General features: G+C 41.9%; 1 protein-coding gene across 6 annotated transcripts in view; it reads right to left on the reverse strand.

The window, feature by feature from the left end:
- Positions 1-21,507, reverse strand: part of nfatc1 (nuclear factor of activated T cells 1) — a 262,217-nt gene that overhangs the window by 83,259 nt on the left and 157,451 nt on the right. For 5 of the 6 annotated variants that reach the window (XM_068032472.1, XM_068032470.1, XM_068032469.1 and 2 more), the window contains one exon: positions 19,017-19,706. In XM_068032472.1, the coding sequence (XP_067888573.1) occupies positions 19,017-19,706 (690 nt within the window). The remainder of the gene's footprint in view (positions 1-19,016; positions 19,707-21,507) is intronic. The other variant, XM_068032471.1, reaches the window with a different exon arrangement.

Below are 21,507 nucleotides of genomic sequence, written 5' to 3' on the forward strand. Positions count from 1 at the left end.
ACATTACCCACTACCGATGTTAAACTAACTGGCCTGCAGTTGCTAGGACTGTCCTTACACCCTTTCTTGAATAAGGGTGTCACACTTGCCACTCTCCAATCCTCTGGTGTTAAATATACAAGGATATAAAGTGTTCAGAAAAGAAGGAAAAAAGGGAGGTGGGACCGCAGTCCAGATTAGGGAAGGCATTACAGTGCTGGAAAGATAGGATGTCCTTGAAGGGGCAAGTGCAGAATACATTTGGTTAGCGCTCAGGAGCAAAAAGGGTATGATCATATTACTAGGGATATTCCATAGGCCTCCAAATAGTGAGAGGGAGATAAAGGAAGTAGGAGATGACTAAATTACTAAATTTTAAAGCTTCCTGAAATAATTGATGCGCTACCACTGTGCGCAAATTAGCTGCCACATTTCCTACACTTCAAAAGTACTTCATTGGCTGTCACGCACCTTGGAACATCCTGAAGTGAAAGGTGCTATATAAATGCAAGTTTTCCTTCTCTTTACTCATATTTAAGTCTGTCAGTCTGGTAACCGCTTCAGTGGATTGCAAGTCTGAACATCTTTGTTAGATTCAAGATTAAACGATGATAGGATATCTCAGAAGAAGAAACAAAATACAACTAAAATGATTCTGATTCAATTATTTTTGACAAGTGTTGGAATATTTAAATGCCAATTGCAGTCAATACCATTTTAAAAAAAATCATTGCAATTTTAGCAATATAAAGGCTTTGAAGTATTTAATCACGTTTAATAATTTGTGGCAAGTTTTTTTTCCACGACACCTTGGGTGACCTTTTACTTTTCTTAGACATTATGGTCTGTTGCACAGCCGGATGGGAATTTGATGTGTGGTTTTTGAAAGCTGTGGGTGCACAGTTGACATCTTTTACATGAATATCCTAAACTGCACCCATGGGATACTTGGGCTTTGACTGTTTAAAGCTGCCCCAGTGAAGGTAGTATTCAATAGAGGGTATTCAAGGACACCACAGACCACACACATAGTATAGATTCAGAAGCTCAGTTATTCCGAACTATTTTTTAAGGGTTGCTTATGTTCTTATAAATACTTCAGTTGATGTTCTTTACACTATTAGATAGCCATCAATTTATACTTGAGAATATGAAGTTTATAGCAGCCAAGGCAGTTTGTGGCAACAGTCAAGTCAATGAATGATACTTAAAATCATAGTGAATAACTAGGGTCACAGCTTTAAAATATCACTCTGTTGATATCCAGCTGATTTGTAGAAAATTTATATTATTGCAGTATTACAACAGCCTAATTAACATAACAGATGAACTGTTCTCTAGATGGTTGGGGCTTCCTGTCTCTTAATGGTACCTGGCACAGTGTATTTCTTTTTAAGATGTTTTGTGCTCAAGGTGAGTACTGCAGAAGGAAATAACTTCTATTTTAGGGAGCCCGTGTCAGTTTCAAACACTTTTAAAGAATGATGGAGCACAGTTAGATGCAAAGGAAAGCTTCGCTTCATCCCAACAATGTGCATCAACCTTAACCTCAGAAGAACATCTGTACTACACCAATATGGCATTTTTACATTTCCCATACCAATCATCCTCTGAATGAGACTATCACTTATTTGGTACTGTATTTGGAAATTGATCAATGCTGATTTGAGCCAGTGATCACCAACGCACTTCTTTCTTTTTTCTTTTGGGCCTCCACACCAACCAAAGCCTGAGATTAGTTTACAGATCCTTAACAGGTTGCTAGACAGAGGACTCAGTGACTGCTGAATGCCCACATGCTTCATTCTAGGGGTCAGGGAGTAGATGGAACAAGTACATACCTTCACTACTGTCATAAGATTATACATCTAATTAACTGAGATGTGATTCATTGATGACATTTGGCACAGATTTTACTCCAGGATTAGGTGGAATGGATATTTTCAACGTAATTAAATAAAGATGCATCAATTTGTAGTTGTGACGGTCCTTTAACCTGAATATCATCCCAAAGTGCTTTGCAGAGAGATGCAAGGAAAATGGATGCTGTGCTAGGAACGGAGAGATTAGGAGGGCTTACTGAAAGCTTGGGAAAAGATATGGATTTTGAGAAGGTTTTTATGAAGAGGAAAAAGTTATAGAGAGTTTTGGGGTAGCAATTCCAGGAAGTAAAGCCCTGTGGCTGATAGCTTTGCCACCAATAATGTGGCAAATGGAGGAGGAAAGAACCTCGATTGGAGTCAGAGGAATGGAGATTATTCATGTATGGATATAGGGTTAGAGCAGATTGCAGTTAGGTTGGGATGGGGTCATGGAGTGATTTAAATATGGAAAAGGAATATAAATTGAATGCCCTGGGATTTTTTTTTTTTATTTGTTTGCAGCATGTGGGCATCACTGATGAGGCTAACATTTATTGCCCATCCCTAATTGCCCTTGAACTGAGTGGGTTTGCAAGGTCATTTCAGAGGGTAGTTAAGAGTCAACTACATTACTGTGGGTCTGGAGTCACATGTAGACCAGAACAGCAGATTTCCTTCAGGACATTAGTGAACCAGATGGGTTTTTACAACAATTGTTTCATTGAAATCATCAGACTAGATTTTAGTTCCAGATTTATTAATTGAAATCAAATTTTACCATCTGCCACAGTGGGATTTGAACCCATGTCCCCAAAACATTAGCCTGAACTCTGAATTGCTAATTTAGTGACATTATCACTATGCCACCACTTCCCCTATAGGTCAGTAAGATCAGGGGTGAGGGATGAGTAAGACCTAGTCTGGGACTGGATATGTGTGGCATAGTTTTGGATATGTTGGTGCTTATGTAATGTGCAGAAGTGGAGGCTGACAGGAAGAGCATTGAATAGTCAGGCTTGGTGGCCATGAAGACATACATAATGGCGTCAATGGTAAAGTAAGGTTCAAAACGTGGGCCCTCATTCAAAATATACTTGTTTTTGTAATTAAAGGTCACACCTACAATTAAACAAAAATAAGTTATTGATTGAATAATGTGATTTTTTAATTTTATTTCAGTCATGAGAATACCTGAAAAACTGGGAACATAATCTATGCTTTGTTGTGCAAATCCAATGCGATTTAGGATAATGATGGCAGTTAAACATAGAAACACAGAAAATATACAGCACAGCTGGAGGCCATTCGACCCATCGTATCTGTGCCAGTTGAAGAAGAGCTATTGACCCTAATCCTACTTTTCAGCTCTTGGTTACAGCACTTCAATATCCAAATATTTTTTAAATGCAATGAGGGATTCTGCCTCTACCATCTTTATAGGCAGTGAGTTCTAGACCCCCACCACCCACTGGGTAAAACATTTCTCCTTAACTCCCCATTAATCCTTCTGCCAATTCCTTAAAATCTATGTCCCCCTGGTTAATGACCTCTATGCTAAGGGAAATAGGTCCTTCCTATCCACTTTATCTCGGCCCCTCATTATTTTATACACCTCAATTACATCTCCCCTCATCCTCCTCTGTTCCAAAGAAAACAACCCTCACCTATCCAATCTTTCCTCATAGCTAAAATTCTCTATTCCTGATAACACCCTTGAGGGGATGGTAGCATAGTCGTAATGTCACTAGACCTAGTAACACAGCAACCTGGACAATGCCAGCATCATTAATAATCATAAAACTACCAGATTGTTGTTAAAACAAAGCTCACTAATCTGCCAACCTTATCTAGTCTAGCCTGCATGTGACTCCAGGACCACAGCAATGTGGTTGATTCTTAACTACCCTCTGAAATGGCCTAGCAAGCCACTCAGTGTGAGGCAATTAAGGGGGGGGGGGGGCAATAAATACTGGCCTTGGCAGTGACACTCAGATCCCAAGAAAGAATTTTTTAAAAAATCACCTCTGTACCCTCTCTAGTGCGATCACATAAGGAATAAAAGTTTACAAAAAGTGGCTTTTATAATAAATACTATGAAAGTTCCCACTCCCTTGCATCATGTTACATAATTCTGACACCCCCATATATGGATATATATACACATATACACTTTATTTTACAAATGCCGCTGTAAACCTAATTTTCATCAATCCCGTTCAGCAATGCAAAGGCATACTCAGCCATTATTTGAAATGGTTTACTAATTCAGGATGGAGACATTTAAAAATGCATTTCAGATTCATAAAATCTATAATAAGTTTCATTACCAAACTCTAAGGGAGTTCGTGTATCACATTATGGATAAGATTGACTGCACTGCTGGGACACATAATGCTCAGCGTTAAATCATGGACCAATGAGATCATATAATCACATTTCTTTTTCTCGCAGAATGTATAATGCAAACTATTTTAAAGTATTTAATCTTGAAAGCTTTATGATGGATTAGTCAGAGTAGTTTTTTTTTCTCAAAGTAGTAACTCTACATCTACAAATCTGCCTAAAAAAAAAGGACTGAAAACTTCTGCCTTGCATTACCTTTTAGGATTTCAAAATAGTTTTTTTATATTTCAATAGTTTGATCAGGTATACAATCTCCACCAAAATGGGATGACATATTGTTTTTGAAATATCTGGTTTATAACTTTTTAAAAAATAAATCATCAGGGGATTGATTCCTCTGTTATGCATTGCATAGCTTTAAAAAAAAATGCATTGCTTTAAAAAAAAGTATGACCTTTGAGAGAAGGAGGGGACCACTCAATGTGTTAAGGTTGTAGTATAATTCCACCAAAACTGGCAGCATCCTGGTCTCTTGCATGATTGGCTATTCTTCATGTATGAGCCCTAGACTGTAGCCATTTTACCATGAGACAACACAAAGACAAGCCCAATCTTGACCTCACCAATCATGCACATGCATTGATATCCTCTCCGTAGGTCATTCTATAGCAATTTGAAGTGCGACAAGATTGTAATACTTTCTGTGACTGATATCATCACTGTGGCCAGCTTGTGCCTGATACTTATATACAGTGTACAGTTCAGAAACAGGCCATTTAACCCAACTGGTCCATGCCAGTGTTATGCACCATATAAGACACTTTCCGCCCCTCTTCATCTCACCCCATCAACATAGCCTTCTATTCCTTATTTATCCATCTTCCCCTGACAGTCATCTATGCTAGTCAGCTCAGTAATTCCAGTGGTATCAAGTTCCACATTCTAAACATTCTCCGGTTGGGATTTTATGCTGGCAATGGGGGGCTTGCCCTCCGGAAAATGCGATGGCGGGAACCTTGCGTTGCCTCTTCGCCGGAAGGCCCGCCAAATCTAGTGCCAATCAGACACTCAAGAGGACAGCGGAGGGCCTTCCACAGGATCAAGGATCCCGTCGCCGGATGTTCTGTGCTTGGAGAGCTGCCAGTCAATTAGAGACTGGCAGCTCTTCCACTGAGCAGTGCCACTTCGAGTTTCTGCCTGCTCCCAATGGAGCACCTACCCGAGGCCCAGGAGTGGTGCTGGCCCCAGGCCACAGGTAGGTCAGGGTGGGAGGGGTTTGCAGGGCGTGGGGGGTTGCAGGGGTGTCGCTAGCAAGGGCAGGGGGATGGCTCTCAGTGGGCTGCCCACCCTTCCTGATGAAGGCACCGTGCCTTTTAATAACGAGCTCCCCTCCACGGAGCCAGGAAGAGGCCAGTTCTTGGTGCTGTGATTCCTGTCCGGCGTCAGGGCCGCCACTGCACGACTAATTGTGGCCCTTAATTGGGGATTAATTGCCCAGTTAAAGGCCTCAATTGGTGGCAGGGCTGGAAGGCCATTCACAGGCCTGGACTAAATTTTGGTAGAGGCGGGATGGTGGCGGGAACTCCCCCCACCCCCGTCACCATCCCATCCAATTTAATGCTCTCCCCGCCCCCAAACCTGCTGTGGGGGAAAGCATAAAACTCTCAGTAAAGAGGTTTCTCCTGAAATTCATTTTGGATTTATGAGCGACTATCGTATGTTTACTGCCCCAGTTTTTATCTTGCCCCACAATTGGAAACATCTTCTCTACGTCTACCCCATCAAATGTCCCAGAGGATTAATAAGCCATTTCAAATAAAGTCCAATCATGTCTGCGTATTGCAGAAGAACAGCGAGTTAGAAAAAAATCAGTTTTACAATCGTGATTACAAAAATTACATATTAATATCGACACATTTATGAATAAAATGTAGCTTGGATTAACTCAGATGTACTATAATTAGTTAATGATTAATGCATTTATATATGTATACTAAATATATTCAATCATCTTGTTTTAAACCAAGAGAATTCCAGCTCATCACGAAATGAATAAATATCCATTTTGTGAACTACAATGAATTCTTCATGTGTAAAGAACGGTACATGTTGTTATCGTGCACGGCACAGATACGAAACAAAGGAGTTTGTCTGACAGTGAAGCACAGCAACTTGACAAACAGAAGTTCTCAATAAAAAAGCAATGCATAAATCAGAGTGCATGACAAAGGTTTACAAACCTCAGTAAAATATTTAACTTACAAAAAGTGAACTGTTGGGCTGCAGCAATCAGAAAGTTATAAAGAGGGAAGAGTGGGAAGTCATAGAAATAGAGTTCATTTAAGAAAACAATTGGGGATAATAATATTTAGATCAGGAACCTATGGCAGAACAAAATTGGGAAGGATCAAGAAGTTAATTTTGAGGACACCATGGGAGGCGAGACCAAGGCAGGCGGTTTGCCATAATGAAGAGGTAGAAATAAACTATTTCTAGGAAACAATAATGGATGGTAAATAAAAGCAAAATACTGCGGATGCTGGAAATCTGAAATAAAAACAAGAAATGCTGGAACCACTCAGCAGGTCTGGCAGCATCTGTGGAAAGAGAAGCAGAGTTAACGTTTCGGGTCAGTGACCCTTCTTCGGAATAATGGATGGTAGTGGCTCTTGTTTTTTATTCATTCTCAAGATATGGGTGTCTCTGGCAAGGTCAGTATTTATTGTGTTATGAAAGTGCTTCTGTTTTTTGTTAAATATATTTTTTGAGGAATTCATGGTCAAACTGAAGAAATGTTGGACCAGTTTTTTTTCAAGAGGGTTATCAAGAGGACAGTGAAATAACTAGTTTGGCAACAATGTTTACTGGTTGTCACATGACTCAGGTTAAACACAGAACAGAAACCCTGGTAATTGAGGAAGATGCGTGGCAGAGAAGTTACGGGTCAGAAGGTGCACTTTCAGTTTCCGGTTTGACTTTTGAATTGTTAGGAGTTGGGAATGAACTGTTTAAAAGGGGTTGGAGTTTTAAAAAAATAAAACTGAAGGACAGAGCCCCAGCTCAGCTCAGCCTTTTCCAACTCTTTAAAAAGCCTGAAGGAGAGAACTTCCAAGGAGAAGAGAATTTCCAAGGAGAAGAGAAGACCACAACCCAGCTCAGCTTTCCAGCACCTCTCTAAGAGACCCTGAGAAGTCCACTGTGTCAACTCATCTCATCTCCTGTCTTTGAAGAAAGGCCTGCTAAATTAATTCTCAATGTCACCTGAAAAGAATTCTTTTAAAAGATCCCAGTGACCTTTCTACATGTACTTGGAGGCCAGACTGTATACCAGTTTTGGAACATAACATATCTCATCTGTTTTTTCTTCAAGAATGAGCAAGTATTCAGCCTAAGATTTTAAAATCTTTTTTTCATAACAGAGCTCTAAGCAACAATCCCTTTTATTTTTCCGATTAACCGGTGTATGTCTGTGTGTGTGAGAGTGTGAGGGGCTAAGGTAAAAGGGAACTGTGATATTTCAATCTGTGCGTTTATGCTTTACTTCATTACTGGTTAAGCCTTGTTTTATAATAAACTGATAATTCTGTTGTTTATTAAAGAAACCTGCTTGGTGTGTTTCATTCTGGGATAAAAATAGAGTCTATGATTGACCGTTTCGGTAAGTAGGACAAAATTTAAACATATGTTGTGACCTGTGGAGAAGACCTAGAATAAACAATGCACTCCTCCCGCCTCGGTCGTAACAATTGCCCATTCCTAATTGCCCTTGAGGTGGTGGTGAGCTGCATTCTTGAATACAACTGAGTCATAGAGTTATACAGCACAGAAACAGGCCCTTCGGCCCATTGTGTCCGTGCCGGCCATCAAGCACCTAACTATTCTAATCCCATTTTCCAGCTTGGCCTGTAGCCTTGTATACTATGGCGTTTCAAGTGCTCATCTAAATACTTCTTAAATGTTGTGAGGGTTCCTGCCTCTACCAACTCTTCAGGCAGTGCATCCCAGAGTAGCTTGCTAGGCCATTTCAGAGGGCAGTTGTAAGCCAACCACATTGCTATGTGTCTGGGGTCGCATACAGACCAGACCGGGTAAGGATGAAGATTTCCTTCCCTAAAGGGCATTAGTGAACCAGATGGGATTTTATGACAATGATAGATTCATGGCCACCATTGCTGATACCAGTTTCCATGTATTCCAGATGTATTTAATGAATTAAATTCCTCAGCTATCGTAGTGGGATTTGAACTCATGTCTCTGGATCATTAGTCCAGATCTCTGGATTATTCATCCAGTAACATAACCACGATACTGGCATACCCACAATAAAGAGCTGGAGAAGCTCTTGAGGCGAGAGTCTGATTAGAGAAGTTTTAGGAGTCTGATTATCTGGACTTTGCATCTGCAGTTGAGACCAAAAATAGCTTAATGTTAAAGTAAGACAACCAGTATTAGGACCTGCAGTGCAGATTACTGCAAATATATCAGTATGTAGTATATTACTGTAAAGATTTAGGGGCCCAGATTTGCTAGTGTTTTCACACATGTTCTGAGGTGCTTGCAGCACAAACAAGGAGAGATAGTTATTGAAGACAGTGATGCTGGGTGTCAGGAATGCCATTGAATTCCTGGCAGCCAGTGGTACGAAGGAGTTGCAGGAGTATTTTGAAATTAAAAAGCTACATTGAAGTTCTAGGCTATTTAGGCCTTAAGCACTGGAATTCCCTGCATAAACCTCTCTGGCTTTCTCTCCTCATTTCAGACATTCCTTAAAAGCTACCTCTTTGACCAAAACACTGTTGGTTACCTGTTACCATTCCTATTTCCTTTTATGGCTCAGTATCAAATATTGTTCGATAACACTCCTGTGAAGTGCCTTGGGATGGTATGTAAATGCAAGTTGTTGTTGTTGTGATTAGACACACTTTGTAAATAAACTTTTAAAAATGTAGTTTTTAAAAAAAAAGTATGAGACTAGTTCGGCCTCAGCTGGAGTATTGCGTCCAGTTCTGGGCGCCCCTCTTGAGGAAAGACGTGAGGGCATTGGACAGAGTACAGAAAAGATTCATGAGAATGGTTCCAGGGATGAGGAACGTCAGTCATGAAGACAGATTGAAGAAGGTATAACTGTTTTCCTTGGAGAAGAGAAGGCTGAGAGATGATTTGATAGAAGTATTCAAAATTATGAGGAGTCTGGACAGAGTAAAGAGAGGGAAACTGTTCCCACTCGTGAAAGGATCAAGAACGAATAAAGTATTCAGTAACAGAAGAAAAAGTGACATGAGGAAAAACAGAGTGGTTAAAGTCTGGAATGCACTGCCTGGGAGTATGATGGAGACAGGTTCAATTGAAGCATTCAAAAGGGAATTAGACAGTTATACGAAAAGGAAGAATGTGCAGGGTTACAGGGAGATGGCGGGGCAATGGAACTGAGTGGATTGCTCTTTTGGCGAGCCAGTGCAGACACAATGGGCCGAATGGCCTTCTTCTGCACTGTAACAATTCTGTAATTTCTGTCTCTGAGGGCTGCTGGCTAAGGGAACTATTGCTGCAAATCATTTCCCTCACTTCCCCACCCAAGGAAGGTAATACAGATGGGAGTTTGACACAAAGTTATAATTAGGATGAATCCAGAGAGTTTGACAGGTCAGGACAAAGGGAATAAAAACAGAAACTGCTGGAAATACTCAGCAGGTCTGACAACATCTGTGGAGAGAGAAGCAGAGCCAACGCCCCAGGTCAGTGACCCTTCATCAGAACACATCAGTTCTGAAACGTTAACTCTGCTTCTCCCTCCACAGATGCTGCCAAACCTGCTGCGTATTTCCAGCACTTGCTGTTTTATTTCAGATTTCCAGCATCCACAGTATTTTGCTTTTATTTCAGGACAAAGGGAGTCAGGTAGACTGCACTGCTGTTGATCTGGAGGCTTAACCTTTAGATTAGAAATCCAAAGCAAGATTTTTTAATGGTTTGCATTATTTTTTTAGAGGGGGTGGAAGGCTTAATATTAACTTCATTTTTGATGTGCTTGAGTGACTTAAGCCAGGTGCACCAAGTCACTGAACCACAGACTTACCGCTGCACACGAACTTGTTGAATTCCTGTCGCATGGTCATGTCTACACCAATGAGGATTCCCAAGAAGGAGTCAGCTAAGAACTCCAGCAAAACCACAAAACCCCATACAAAACTGCGCACTGAAGTCAAATGAACCCTGGCAAAGATTTGAACACATGACATCTGACTGTAAAAAGAGTTGTTTTATTTTACTTGGCTTCTAAATTAAAAATACTTTATTACTGAAAGTTTTTCACACTGTTGTCCACACTCTTATTAATGACAAGTAAAGAAACTTGTCTTACAATTTTGTAAATGAAATTGAAATATTACTGAGTAGGAAACTGTATGGTAGAACCTCCGGCAAAGTTTACATGTGAATGATTAAAGCATGCGTACTACATTTCTTTAAAAGTAAACAAGTTAACACCTGTGCAAAACTGGCCCACACAGGGATGTAGCTTGAGTGCATGGAGCATTTGCATATGGAAATTGTCAATCGGAAAGTTTACCTTTGTGCCCAATCAAGAACTATGATGGAATTCAGTATTCAAATCCACATTTACGAAAGGAAACAGAAATATATATGCTGGAGCATTAACTGACTGAGTGGGTTGCCCTTTCAGCTGTGCAACAGACAATTTGAATACATGCTGAATTGATTGAGCAGGCAGACAGGGAGCTATTTGGTACAAGGATCATACCTCAAATGGATCTGGATATTCTAATGGCTGCAAATCTAGAGGACAAAAGCAACAACAATGCTGCATTAATGGCACTGCATTAACAAACCTCACTCAGAGACGGCAGGTAGGGAATGTGGAAATGGTCACACTGCTGCAAAGACTATGTTAGAGTGGAGCACGGGGAGCTCGATTCTGTGTCTACACATTTTATCATCAATCGAGGTACATTTTAATGGATGGAACATTGTGGGCAGCATGCGTCCTGACACGTGAAACTCAAGAGATAAAAACTTTACTCTGTCTGTTTTTCCTCTGCAACTTTTTCCCAAAAGTGGAAAGATGGTCTTTTTGTCAAGCGTCAACATCTCCCACCATGGCCAACACATATTTTCACCAATGAAAAGCAAACACCTAATGTGGCTTTTAGACAGGCTTTATGAACTTGCTTAGTAGAATGACCATATAAACATGCTAACATTATTTACAGCTTACGTAGGGTCTCACATTGTAGGAACAGTGCAGCGTATACAAGTTTATTTAACTGAACTTCACTGGCAGTAGTGTTAAAACTACAAAGAAAAAGTATACAGCTGGGAAATAACTGAACATTAGCAACAGCAGCCACTATACAGTGATGCCAAGTGAGACCACATTGCTTTTTTTAAACTAATTTTGTAAATTTGAAATCATTTTTAATTATATGTACGTGCTTTCTTCTGCCGGAAAAACTAGCAGTCAGCACAGTCAACTTCCTTTTGTTCAGCTGCTTCATTAAATTACAGATTGCTTCAATTTCTTGGTGTTAAAAGTTGTTACCAAATAATTAGTGGTGTTAATTTGGCTTATAAAATTGTTTTAATGTGCATTTCATATCATTGGATAAATGCAACAATTGCATGCTCCCAGTTAAGAGCCCTGTTTGAAGGAAGCAAGGGTTGGTGAATTGCTGCAATGATGTTTTCACCCTGTCGGAAGGTTGTGGGTTCAAACCTCACTCCAGGACCCCAGCACAAAAATCTAGGCTGATACTCCAGTGCAGTACTGCAGTCTTTCAGATGAGATGTTAAACTGAGGCCCTGTCTGCCTTCTTAACTGGATGTCAATGATCCCATGGTGCTATTTTGAAAAGGAGCAGGGGTATTCTCCCCAATGTCCTGGCTAATATTTATCCTTCACTCAACATCACAAAAACAGATTATCTGGTCATTATCACATTGCTGTTTGTGGGATCTTGCTGTGTTCAAATTGGCTGCCACGTTCCCAACATTACAACAGTGACTACACTTCAAAAATACTTAATTGGCTGAAAGTGCTTTGGGACATGCAGTCGTAATGAAAAGCACCATATAATTGCAAGTTTATTTTTTTAAATGGTTGACAAGCATTCCCTTCGAGTTCAGCTCGAATGCTACCAAGACAGGATCAGTGAATTTACTCTCATCTATCTTATCACAATGGAGCTAATAACATGGTCCAAGCACAACTGCAACAGAACCGTTCCTTTGCAAATGTCTGGCTTGAGGTGGCCACATACGAAAATGCAAGATCGGCTCATTAAAATATTAGCATGGCAATTCCTGCACTCACAACATTATGCGTTGGGAGCACACAAGGGTAAGGCGTAGTAAATTAGGAGCAGCTAAAGGAATGCCATTCTCCCTCAAAGTTTTGCTGCTGAGGCAAAGATGGCGAAATGGCAGTAACACACCCCATATACCCTTGCACCAGACAGTTTAGAGGAGATTAAATTTGGGATCATTGATACTTCTCTAGTATGAGAGAGACTAAGGCAGTTGATGAGAAATGGTGTTATATTCACAGGTTTTGATGTACAGCTGTGGGAAATGGAGGGGTGCTTTATTTGGCCAGGAAATTAGGTGTGTGCAGCTTTGGTTGCTGCATAGATTTAGCTGAAAGCGTTGTCTATTCGAGCCATCTTACTGGTTGAACTCTTGCTGGTTGCCTGGTAAAACACAAGGGTTGGCAAAAACAACATGGAGGCACAAAACAGCAACTATGGCCAACTGCAGCAGTACAATAGGACTGTGTAATTGGCCACAATGTTCCTCATAATGGTGATTCTGGTAGACCACAACCATCAAGAGCAGTAGCAAAATCATGCTCATCGTACCTTTGGCAACGAGCCTGCAACATTCTGTCTGGCACAAATTAGGTCGTAAAATTTAACAACAGTCCAAGAATTGCCATTATTTTTTTTTAGTTATTTGTCTCAGGGCAGGTTTAAATTTCTGGTTTATGAACTAATGAGAATCATGTGCAAATTTAAATGCTGGCTTTGCAATTTTACCAACGTGCTTCACTTCACAACTAATAGCCTTCTCCAATTTGTCAAACGCAACATTGTGGAAAAATTCAAAATTTTTCCTAGAAAATATTTTTCCTATTGCTCCTAGAAAAATCACTGAACTAATTAGGAGAGGATTGTTCTCTGCAAACTTAAATTAAAACTCAGTGCTGGCAAGCGGAAAGAGCGGAAAAACTGACAATTGGCTAGTCACCCAGAACGGAGCATTAGTTTTGCTGTGGAAATGTCGAAATGCCTTCAAGTGTTGGCTGCAGTTAGTAACGTCAAGATGCTTTAGCAAACTTATCATATGGACAAGTAAGTCAGCAGAAGAAACTATGGGGGACAAAATAGGGTCAAAAGAAAATTGGTCACTTAGAAAGCTGGTAGATGAAAGCAAACATGGAAGCCAAGGATGCCAAGATTCAAGAGAAATAAAATAAAAGAAAGCATATAGAAATGAAGTCAAGGAAAGGGAAAGAAATGATAAAGGTGGATAGATAATAAAGCTTAAAAAATGTGAAGCACACAGAGGGGTTTTCATTTTATGTGTGCTGCCCATATGTGCACTGGATTTATTAACCATGTCATCAGTGGATAGCCCTCGTCACCCAATAACCATCTTTTATTTTGCTATGGTGACTCAAGTGCAAATGGCACAGAGAACTGCTGCAGAAGGAAGGCATCATGGCAGCTGCCAGGGTACCGGGCACTGAGCTGCAAGATTCGCTGTGTGTGGTCGCACATCAGCTGGACACTGAGGGTGTGGAACCCCTTTTGTTTGCGGTACATTTCAGAGTTGACATGTGGCATCCGTAAAGCGATGTGCATGCAGTCAATGGCACCCTGAACCATGGGGAAACCTGCAATCCTTGCGAAATCGTGCACACACTCTGCCTGCTTGTCTCTGGCAAAAGAGAATGAAATATAGTCAACTCACTTTGAATATAGAGTGTCAATGACCTCCCTTCTGCAACAATGGACGGCAAACTGGGAGATGTTGCAAAATATCTCCAGCTCCAGCTTTGGAAGGAACCCAACACATAAATGTTCATGGCCTTGGCCACCTTCACAGCCACTGGCAATGCAGTCCTTGCCCTGCTGAGGTTGCAGTTGTGGCTGCAGCAGGTGGCAGATTTCAGTAGGTTCTTAGCAAAGCACAGATGTCTCACACACTGTTCCTCTCTATGGTTCAGGTAGGAGAATTGCTCCCTGAACAGCCTGGGCAGATATGGCGTCCTCCCCCACTCCCCATACCTCTTCTAGCAAATGGTCCTGCTCTGTGTATTCGCTGCTCCTTCTCCAAGTCATGCTGCATTCCAAGGAGAATGCCTATTACTGTATCCATGTCTGGGAGCAACTGAATTCTGCAGAAGCCTTGAAGTCAGGACAATGTCCTTTAGCACCTACCACAATACCCCCTGTAGACTTTAGCAACTTTCAAGAATTCTAGAAAGCACCAAACACTTTTTCAATCGTAGCAATAGGCTGTAGAAATCAATCAGCAACTAATCTGAAATTAGTGGGGTTGTGGGGGGGGGGGTCCTTCCTGCTGCTGACTTTTTGTTCAGCCATGCGTAATTAAGAAATGGCATTAGCTGGGGCGTTGAGCTCCAAAATGACAGCACTAGTGTCAAATCAGCACACTCAGCATAGATCCGGCAGATGTTCACTGCACACACCCTCAGCAATATGGCCCACAGCGCGACTCATGCCACGGACACAATTCTGAACCTCCAAGGCCACACCTAATGCCCACAGAACGGGTGCTACGCATCCAAATTTTGCACTGCTAGATTTTGCAACTGACATTGCAGAAACAGGAAGTGCAAATAATGTACAGAGTTAACAAAATTGCATATCAGATGGAGGATCTCTCAGAGGAAGAGAAAAGCAAAATTACATACCTGGGATAGATGACAGGAATTTCAATATCAACTTGTAGGAGATGTATATATAATGTAAACCATATCACCCATCGTAAAAGATAATTAGTGATGTTAAAATTGGAAGGGAGTCATCAACTGACAAACCAGCTAGTGTTTTATGCCAAATTAAACTATTGTTCAAAAATAATAGGTTTTATACACACACAATAGTAATATCTACAATATGGCACTGAAAATAGATTCCATATGTTATTAAGAAGCAACTTGGCATTTTGAGCATTGAATGTCTTTGCTATATACTTAGGATAAGCTGAACAGATAAACAGCAGCAGCAACTTCCATTTATATAGTGCCTCTAAAATAGTAAAATGTGCCACAGTGCTTCACAGGCACATAATCAAACAAACATTTGACCCCAAGCCACATAAGGTGATATTAGGACAGATGACCAAAAGCTTGGAAAAGGCTTTAAGAAGTGTCTTAAAGAAGAAAAGAAGTAGAGAGATAGAGGGGTTTTGGGAGGGAATTCCAGGGCTTTGGGTCCAGGCAGTTGAAGGCACAATCGCCAATGGTGGAGCAGTTAAGAGCAGTGATGCACAAGAGGCTAGACTTGGAAGAGCGCAGAGATCTCAAAGACTTGTTGGGCTGCAGGAGGCCTCAGAGATTAGGGGAGGGAGTGGGGACAAGACCATGGACAGATATGAAAACAAGGATGGGAATTTGAAAATTGAGGCATTGCCAGACCAGGAGTAAGTTAGCAAGCACAGGCCTGCGAGTTGGGAAACAGGCAGCAGAATTTTGGATGAGCTCAAATTTCTGTGGGGTGAAAAATGGGAGGCTGGTCGGGAGAGCATTGAGTAGTAGACTGGTGGTAACGTGGGCATAGATGAGGGTTTCAACAGCAGATGAGCTGAGGCAGGGCAGAGTTGAACGATGTTAGAGGTGGAAATAGGCTGCCTTACTGAAGGAATGGGTGTGGTCGGAATATAATCTCAAAGTCAAATATAACACCAAGGTTGTGAAGGGTCTGGTTCAGTCTGCCAGGTAGAGGGATGGAGTTGGTTGTTAGAGAACAGATTTTGTGATGGCGACAGAAGACAATTTAGCTGAAGGAAATTTCTGCTCATCTAGTACTGGATGTCAGACAAGCAGTGTGACAAATCAGAGACAGAGGAGGGGTCGAAAAAGGTGGAGGAGATGTAGAGCTGGGAGTCATCAGTGTACTTGTGGAACATGACATTGTGTTTTTGGATGATGTTGCTGAGAGGCAGCATGCAAACGAGTAAAAGGAATAAATGTTCTTCAGTTGGATGGGTTATGTGTCAATTGTGACTCAGTAGGTAGCACGACTGCTTCTAAGTCACAAGGTTCTGGGTTCAAGTTCCACTCTAGGGCTTGAGCACAAAAATCAAGGCTGACAATCCAGTGCAGTACTGAAGGAGTGCTGCACTCTCTGAGGTACCGTCTTTTGGATGAGATGTTAAACCGAGGCCCCATCTGCTTGCTCGGGTGGGTGTCAAAGATCCCAAGGAGCTATTTTGAAGAAGGGCAGGGGAGTTCGCCTGGTTTCCTGGCCAATATTTGTTACTCAATCAACATCACAAAAACAGATTATCCGGTCATTATCACATTGCTGTTTGTGGGAGCTTGCTGTGTGCATAATGGCTGTCGCGTTTCCTACATTACAACAGTGACTGCACTTCAAAAAGTACTTCATTGACTGTAAAGCGCTTTGAGACATCTGGTGGTCATGAAAGGCGCTGTATAAACGCAAGCCCTTGTTTCTTTTAAAATGCAAGACTCCAGAATATTACACTAAGCCATGTAATGGAATAATGGGAAACCAACTTTTGGGAGGCCAAAAATACCTCACAATGACCTGCAGAGAAGAACCTTCTAGAAGCTGAGAAAAGGTGCAGCCCGCTAGTCAAAAGCAGGATGGAGCGGATGTGGCTGATACTGGCCCTGGAGAACTACAGGACCCACAGATCATATCAGACATTCAATCAGCTCTGAAGCTCTAAACATAAACAGAAACATATGACAAACTGATGCCCACAGTGGGCCCGATTTTTACTGCCTCCACTGGGCAGGAATGGGGTGGTAGTTCTCTGAAAACTACTGCGGTGAAACTTACCACTGTGTTTCCAATCTGCCCTCTGTCATTTCCAAATGGGCCAGGAACTGGGTGGCAGGTGCTGCATTAAGGCTTATAAGTGAGGGTCCTTTGACAAGCATAGCGCCCTGATGCAACTTTCAGGTCTGAATGGGCTGAGAGTGTCCTTCAAGGGGCGATTGTAGGCCGCTTCAGAAACAGCTCAGGTAAGTTTTCAGAATGATTTTTGAGAGGCCAGGAGGAGGGCAAAAACATTCCGGCTTCCTGCTGGTCATTTCATGCCAGCCCCTCTCCCCACCAACCCAAGATACACTCCCTATACCAATAAGTCTTGACTTGAGGCTCAATTCACCTCCTCCCTGCCCCCCAAATGGTGAACTGCTGGCAAGCACACACAGCTCGCACACACAAGTGCAAATGAGGCCTCACCACTAAAACAGCTTGGTCCTCTCACAAGGGGCCCACCACCCCCCTGTAACGAAAATCAGCTCCAGCATATTGGGGTGGTTGTGTCCCTGTTTCACTCGCTGGTCAAACAGCTCTGGAAAGAGATTGGCACACAAATCACGGCGAGTATTACAGTGCTCCCCACACTAATAACATTTCCCATTCAAAATAAATAATTAAAACAATGAAAGATTTACCTTAATATTTTATGGCAGGCCTCTGATCTAAATTCAATAATCAATATTATGAATAAAGAATTTACTTCATACTCAAAACCGTCTTATACACAACCTCCTCTCATTTCCCCTAACATCCCCAGCTTCTCCTGCAGACATTCAATTTAAACCGCTGTCTTGTGGAATAAATAGATTTTCTGCCTATTGACTATAAATGGGTGGAAATATAATCTAATTTTCAATAGGCAAACTATGCTTATTACATATCAAATATGATTTGGTATCATACTCATCACTCTCTGATTGAAGTTGGGAGGCAAATTCATCCATATGTCTGTAACTAACACTCAGTATGTTTATTCTAAAATAACCAAAGGGTTGCCCCAGTGGCATCAACCAAAAGTGCCCCCTTTTTTGAGGGGCGCAGCTAATAAAGATCTTAACCATACAAAAAAAAACAAAGGAAGCTTATAAACTTAACTGATGACAATATTGTTACTAGTGGCCATCCCACACTCCAGTCTGAGGTACCCACTGGTTGCGGAAGGCCTAATGTTTACCAGCGGGCACCACATGCTTCCATCTCCAGTGTCACAAGTGAGTGGAAAAGAAGCAGGCAGCCAGAGTGAATACCCCTACCCCACACCCCCATGGGTGCATCCAAGTTGGACCTTTGCCAAGCCCTGAAATTTTTTTGCACCTGGTATTCCCAGGTGATCTCCCATCAGCTCACTGTGGAAGGTTGTCTTAACAGTATGTGTGATTTGGTAGTCACACAGCAACCAAGGACCACAGAGGAGGAAAACACAACCAAATGGTTTCAACAAATGACTATACTGATGCTTAAGGAATCTTATTTTGTACAGTAATGCGAAGAAATGAAGGATTTAATATGGCTACGGATATTATTGTTACCTAACTCCTTTTCTTGCTATCCACACTGCTGCTGATGCAAGTGATTTTTAAAAAATCTTAATCACTTGCAAAAGCAAAAGATTAAATCAAAATAACCAAATGCAAATACAAGAAGCAAGCATTACCAAGGTAATTTATTAATTAATTTATTAGCTCCTGTAATAAATATGAGTTAAGGCAATTTTCAAATTTAAGCTTCATTTTGGGAGAAAAAAACCCAATTGTGATAATAATGCACCTACCATCATCGAGATACAATTGGTCCAGTTCCTGAGGCTCCTGCTTCACTGTAACTTGCAAGGGAGTCAAGTCCTGACTGTTTTCTTGGTGCACTGGCGGCATCATTGCTTGGCTAGATTGAGATCCATTTCTTGGAGGCTTCGGAGCTTGCTGCTGTTGACCCATTGGTGCTGAGTTAGTTGGACTGAAGGACTGCACGTAAGTGCCCTCTGGGGAAGCGGACGGGCCCCGAGGAGAAAGATTGTTGGGATACAGAGTTTGCTGGAAACCATGGGAACAGCTACTGTTCAGATGCTGACTCATCTGGGGCTGCATCATAACATGTGCTGAATGAGTGGGTGAACTTGGATGCACAACAGATCTATGTACTTCTTGAATAGTGGGCACTGTTGATCCAGACTGCTGGTGACTGAGCTGAGCGTTGGCTGTGCTGCTGCCACATTTGGTGTAAGTGATGGGTGAAATTTCATGCTGCTTGTGACCTGAAGTAGGGGAAGATGATAAGCCAGTGTTCCGCTGCTGACAAGAGGGAAAGCTACTTACAAGGCAGGAACCAGGATCCGGTGTCATCTCAGGTGTCATGGCCTGTTGGGAGTAGTAAGACTGGGACACTGGGTTCATCCCTTGATTAAGCGATCCGTAGACTAAGGCAGGCTCGTAGTCATCGGTGGGTTCTGTTTTTATAACAGGAACTGGGGGAGAAAAAAAAACAAGACGATAGATATTCAAGCGGGGGTCTGTGGCTGGGATACTCTGCAAAATAAACATGATTCTCAATCAGTCTCTGTATGTCAGTGGCCTCAGTCTCCCACCCAATAAAAATGGATGAGTCATGTGCACAAGAAAGTCACAGCTGTTTCTCATATTGCAAACACTATTTTTGTTGGAATCTCCCTCACCCGCAAATGTACTGTATAAACACATTTTTACAGGACTGCATTATAGCAGAGGCCTGAAGCCCAAAGCCTCCACTCCATAACATTCATTATTTGTATTGAGAATTTTTAAATCCGAACATTGAAAAAAAAGAAATGTTAAAAAGGAATCAAGTAAAGAGAATTGGCAAAGGTCACCGAATAATTGTCTAAATTTATTAAGTAATATTAATGCTACCATGTTGGTAGAAGTGAATGACAAGATACCAACTATTATAACTGGAGTTTAGAATCTAATAATTCAGACCCATCCTTTTTTTTATTCATTCATTGGATGTGGGCGACGCTGGCCAGGCCAGCATTTATTGCCCATCCCTAATTGCCCTTCAGAAGGTGGTGTTGAGCTGCCTTCTTAAACTGCTGCAGTCCATGTGGGGTAGGTACACCCACAGTGCTGTTAGGAAGGGAGTTCCAGGATTTTGACGCAGTGACAGTGAAGGAACGGCGATATAGTTCCCAGTCAGGATGGTGTGTGACTTGGAGGGGAACTTGCAGGTGGTGGTGTTCCCATACATTTGCTGCCCTTGTCCTTCTAGTTGGTAGAGGGCGTGGATTAGGAAGGTGCTGTCGAAGGAGCCTTGGTGCATTGCTGCAGTGCATCTGGTAGATGGTACACACTGCTGTTATTGTGCGTCGGTGATGGATGGAGTGCCAATCAAGCGGGCTGTTTTGTCCTGGATGGTGTCTAACTTCTTGAGTGTTGTTGGAGCTGCACCCATCCAGGCAAGTGGAGAGTATTCCATCACACTCCTGACTTGTGCCTTGTAGATGGTGGACAGGCTTTGGGGAGTCAGGAGGTGAGTTACTCACCGCAGGATTCCTGGCCTCTGACCTGCTCTTGTAGCCACGGTATTTGTATGGCTACTCCAGTTCAGTTTCTGGTCAATGGTAGCCCCTAGGATGTTGATAGTTGGCGATTCTGCGATGGTAATGCCATTGAATGTCAAGGGGAGATGGTTAGATTCTCTCTTGTTGGAGAAGGTCATTGCCTGGCACTTGTGTGGCGCGAATGTTACTTTCCACTAAGCAGCCCAAGCCTGGATATTGTCCAGGTCTTGCTGTATTTCTACACAGACTGCTTCAGTAACTGAGAAGTCGCGAATGGTGCTGAACATTGTGCAATCAGCAAACAACACCACTTTGACCTTATGATGGAGAGAAGGTCATTGATGAAGCAGCTGAAGATGGTTGGGCCCAGGACACTACCCTGAGGAATTCCTGCAGTGATGTCCTGGAGCTGAGATAATTGACCTCCAACAACCACAACCATCCTCCTTTGCGCTAGGTATGACTCTAACCAGCGGAGAGTTTTCCCCCTGATTCCCATTGACTTCAACCTACAATTTTCCTCTTACTTACCCCCCTCTTTTTCTTCACAGTGTTATGCATCTGCCAAGCATGAGGCACATTAATTTTGCCACATGGACATTAAATTTCAAACTGTTGTGGAAGTGAAGAAAGGACTTGTTTTAAAAAAAAGTTTGCCAGATCTTGGCTGGCAGGACATTTGCATATTAACACATTGTATTTGGAAAGACAAAGCAGCCATTCCCTGACA

Source organism: Heterodontus francisci, chromosome 5 (genome assembly GCF_036365525.1).
Source record: "Heterodontus francisci isolate sHetFra1 chromosome 5, sHetFra1.hap1, whole genome shotgun sequence".
Lineage (NCBI taxonomy): Eukaryota > Metazoa > Chordata > Chondrichthyes > Heterodontiformes > Heterodontidae > Heterodontus > Heterodontus francisci.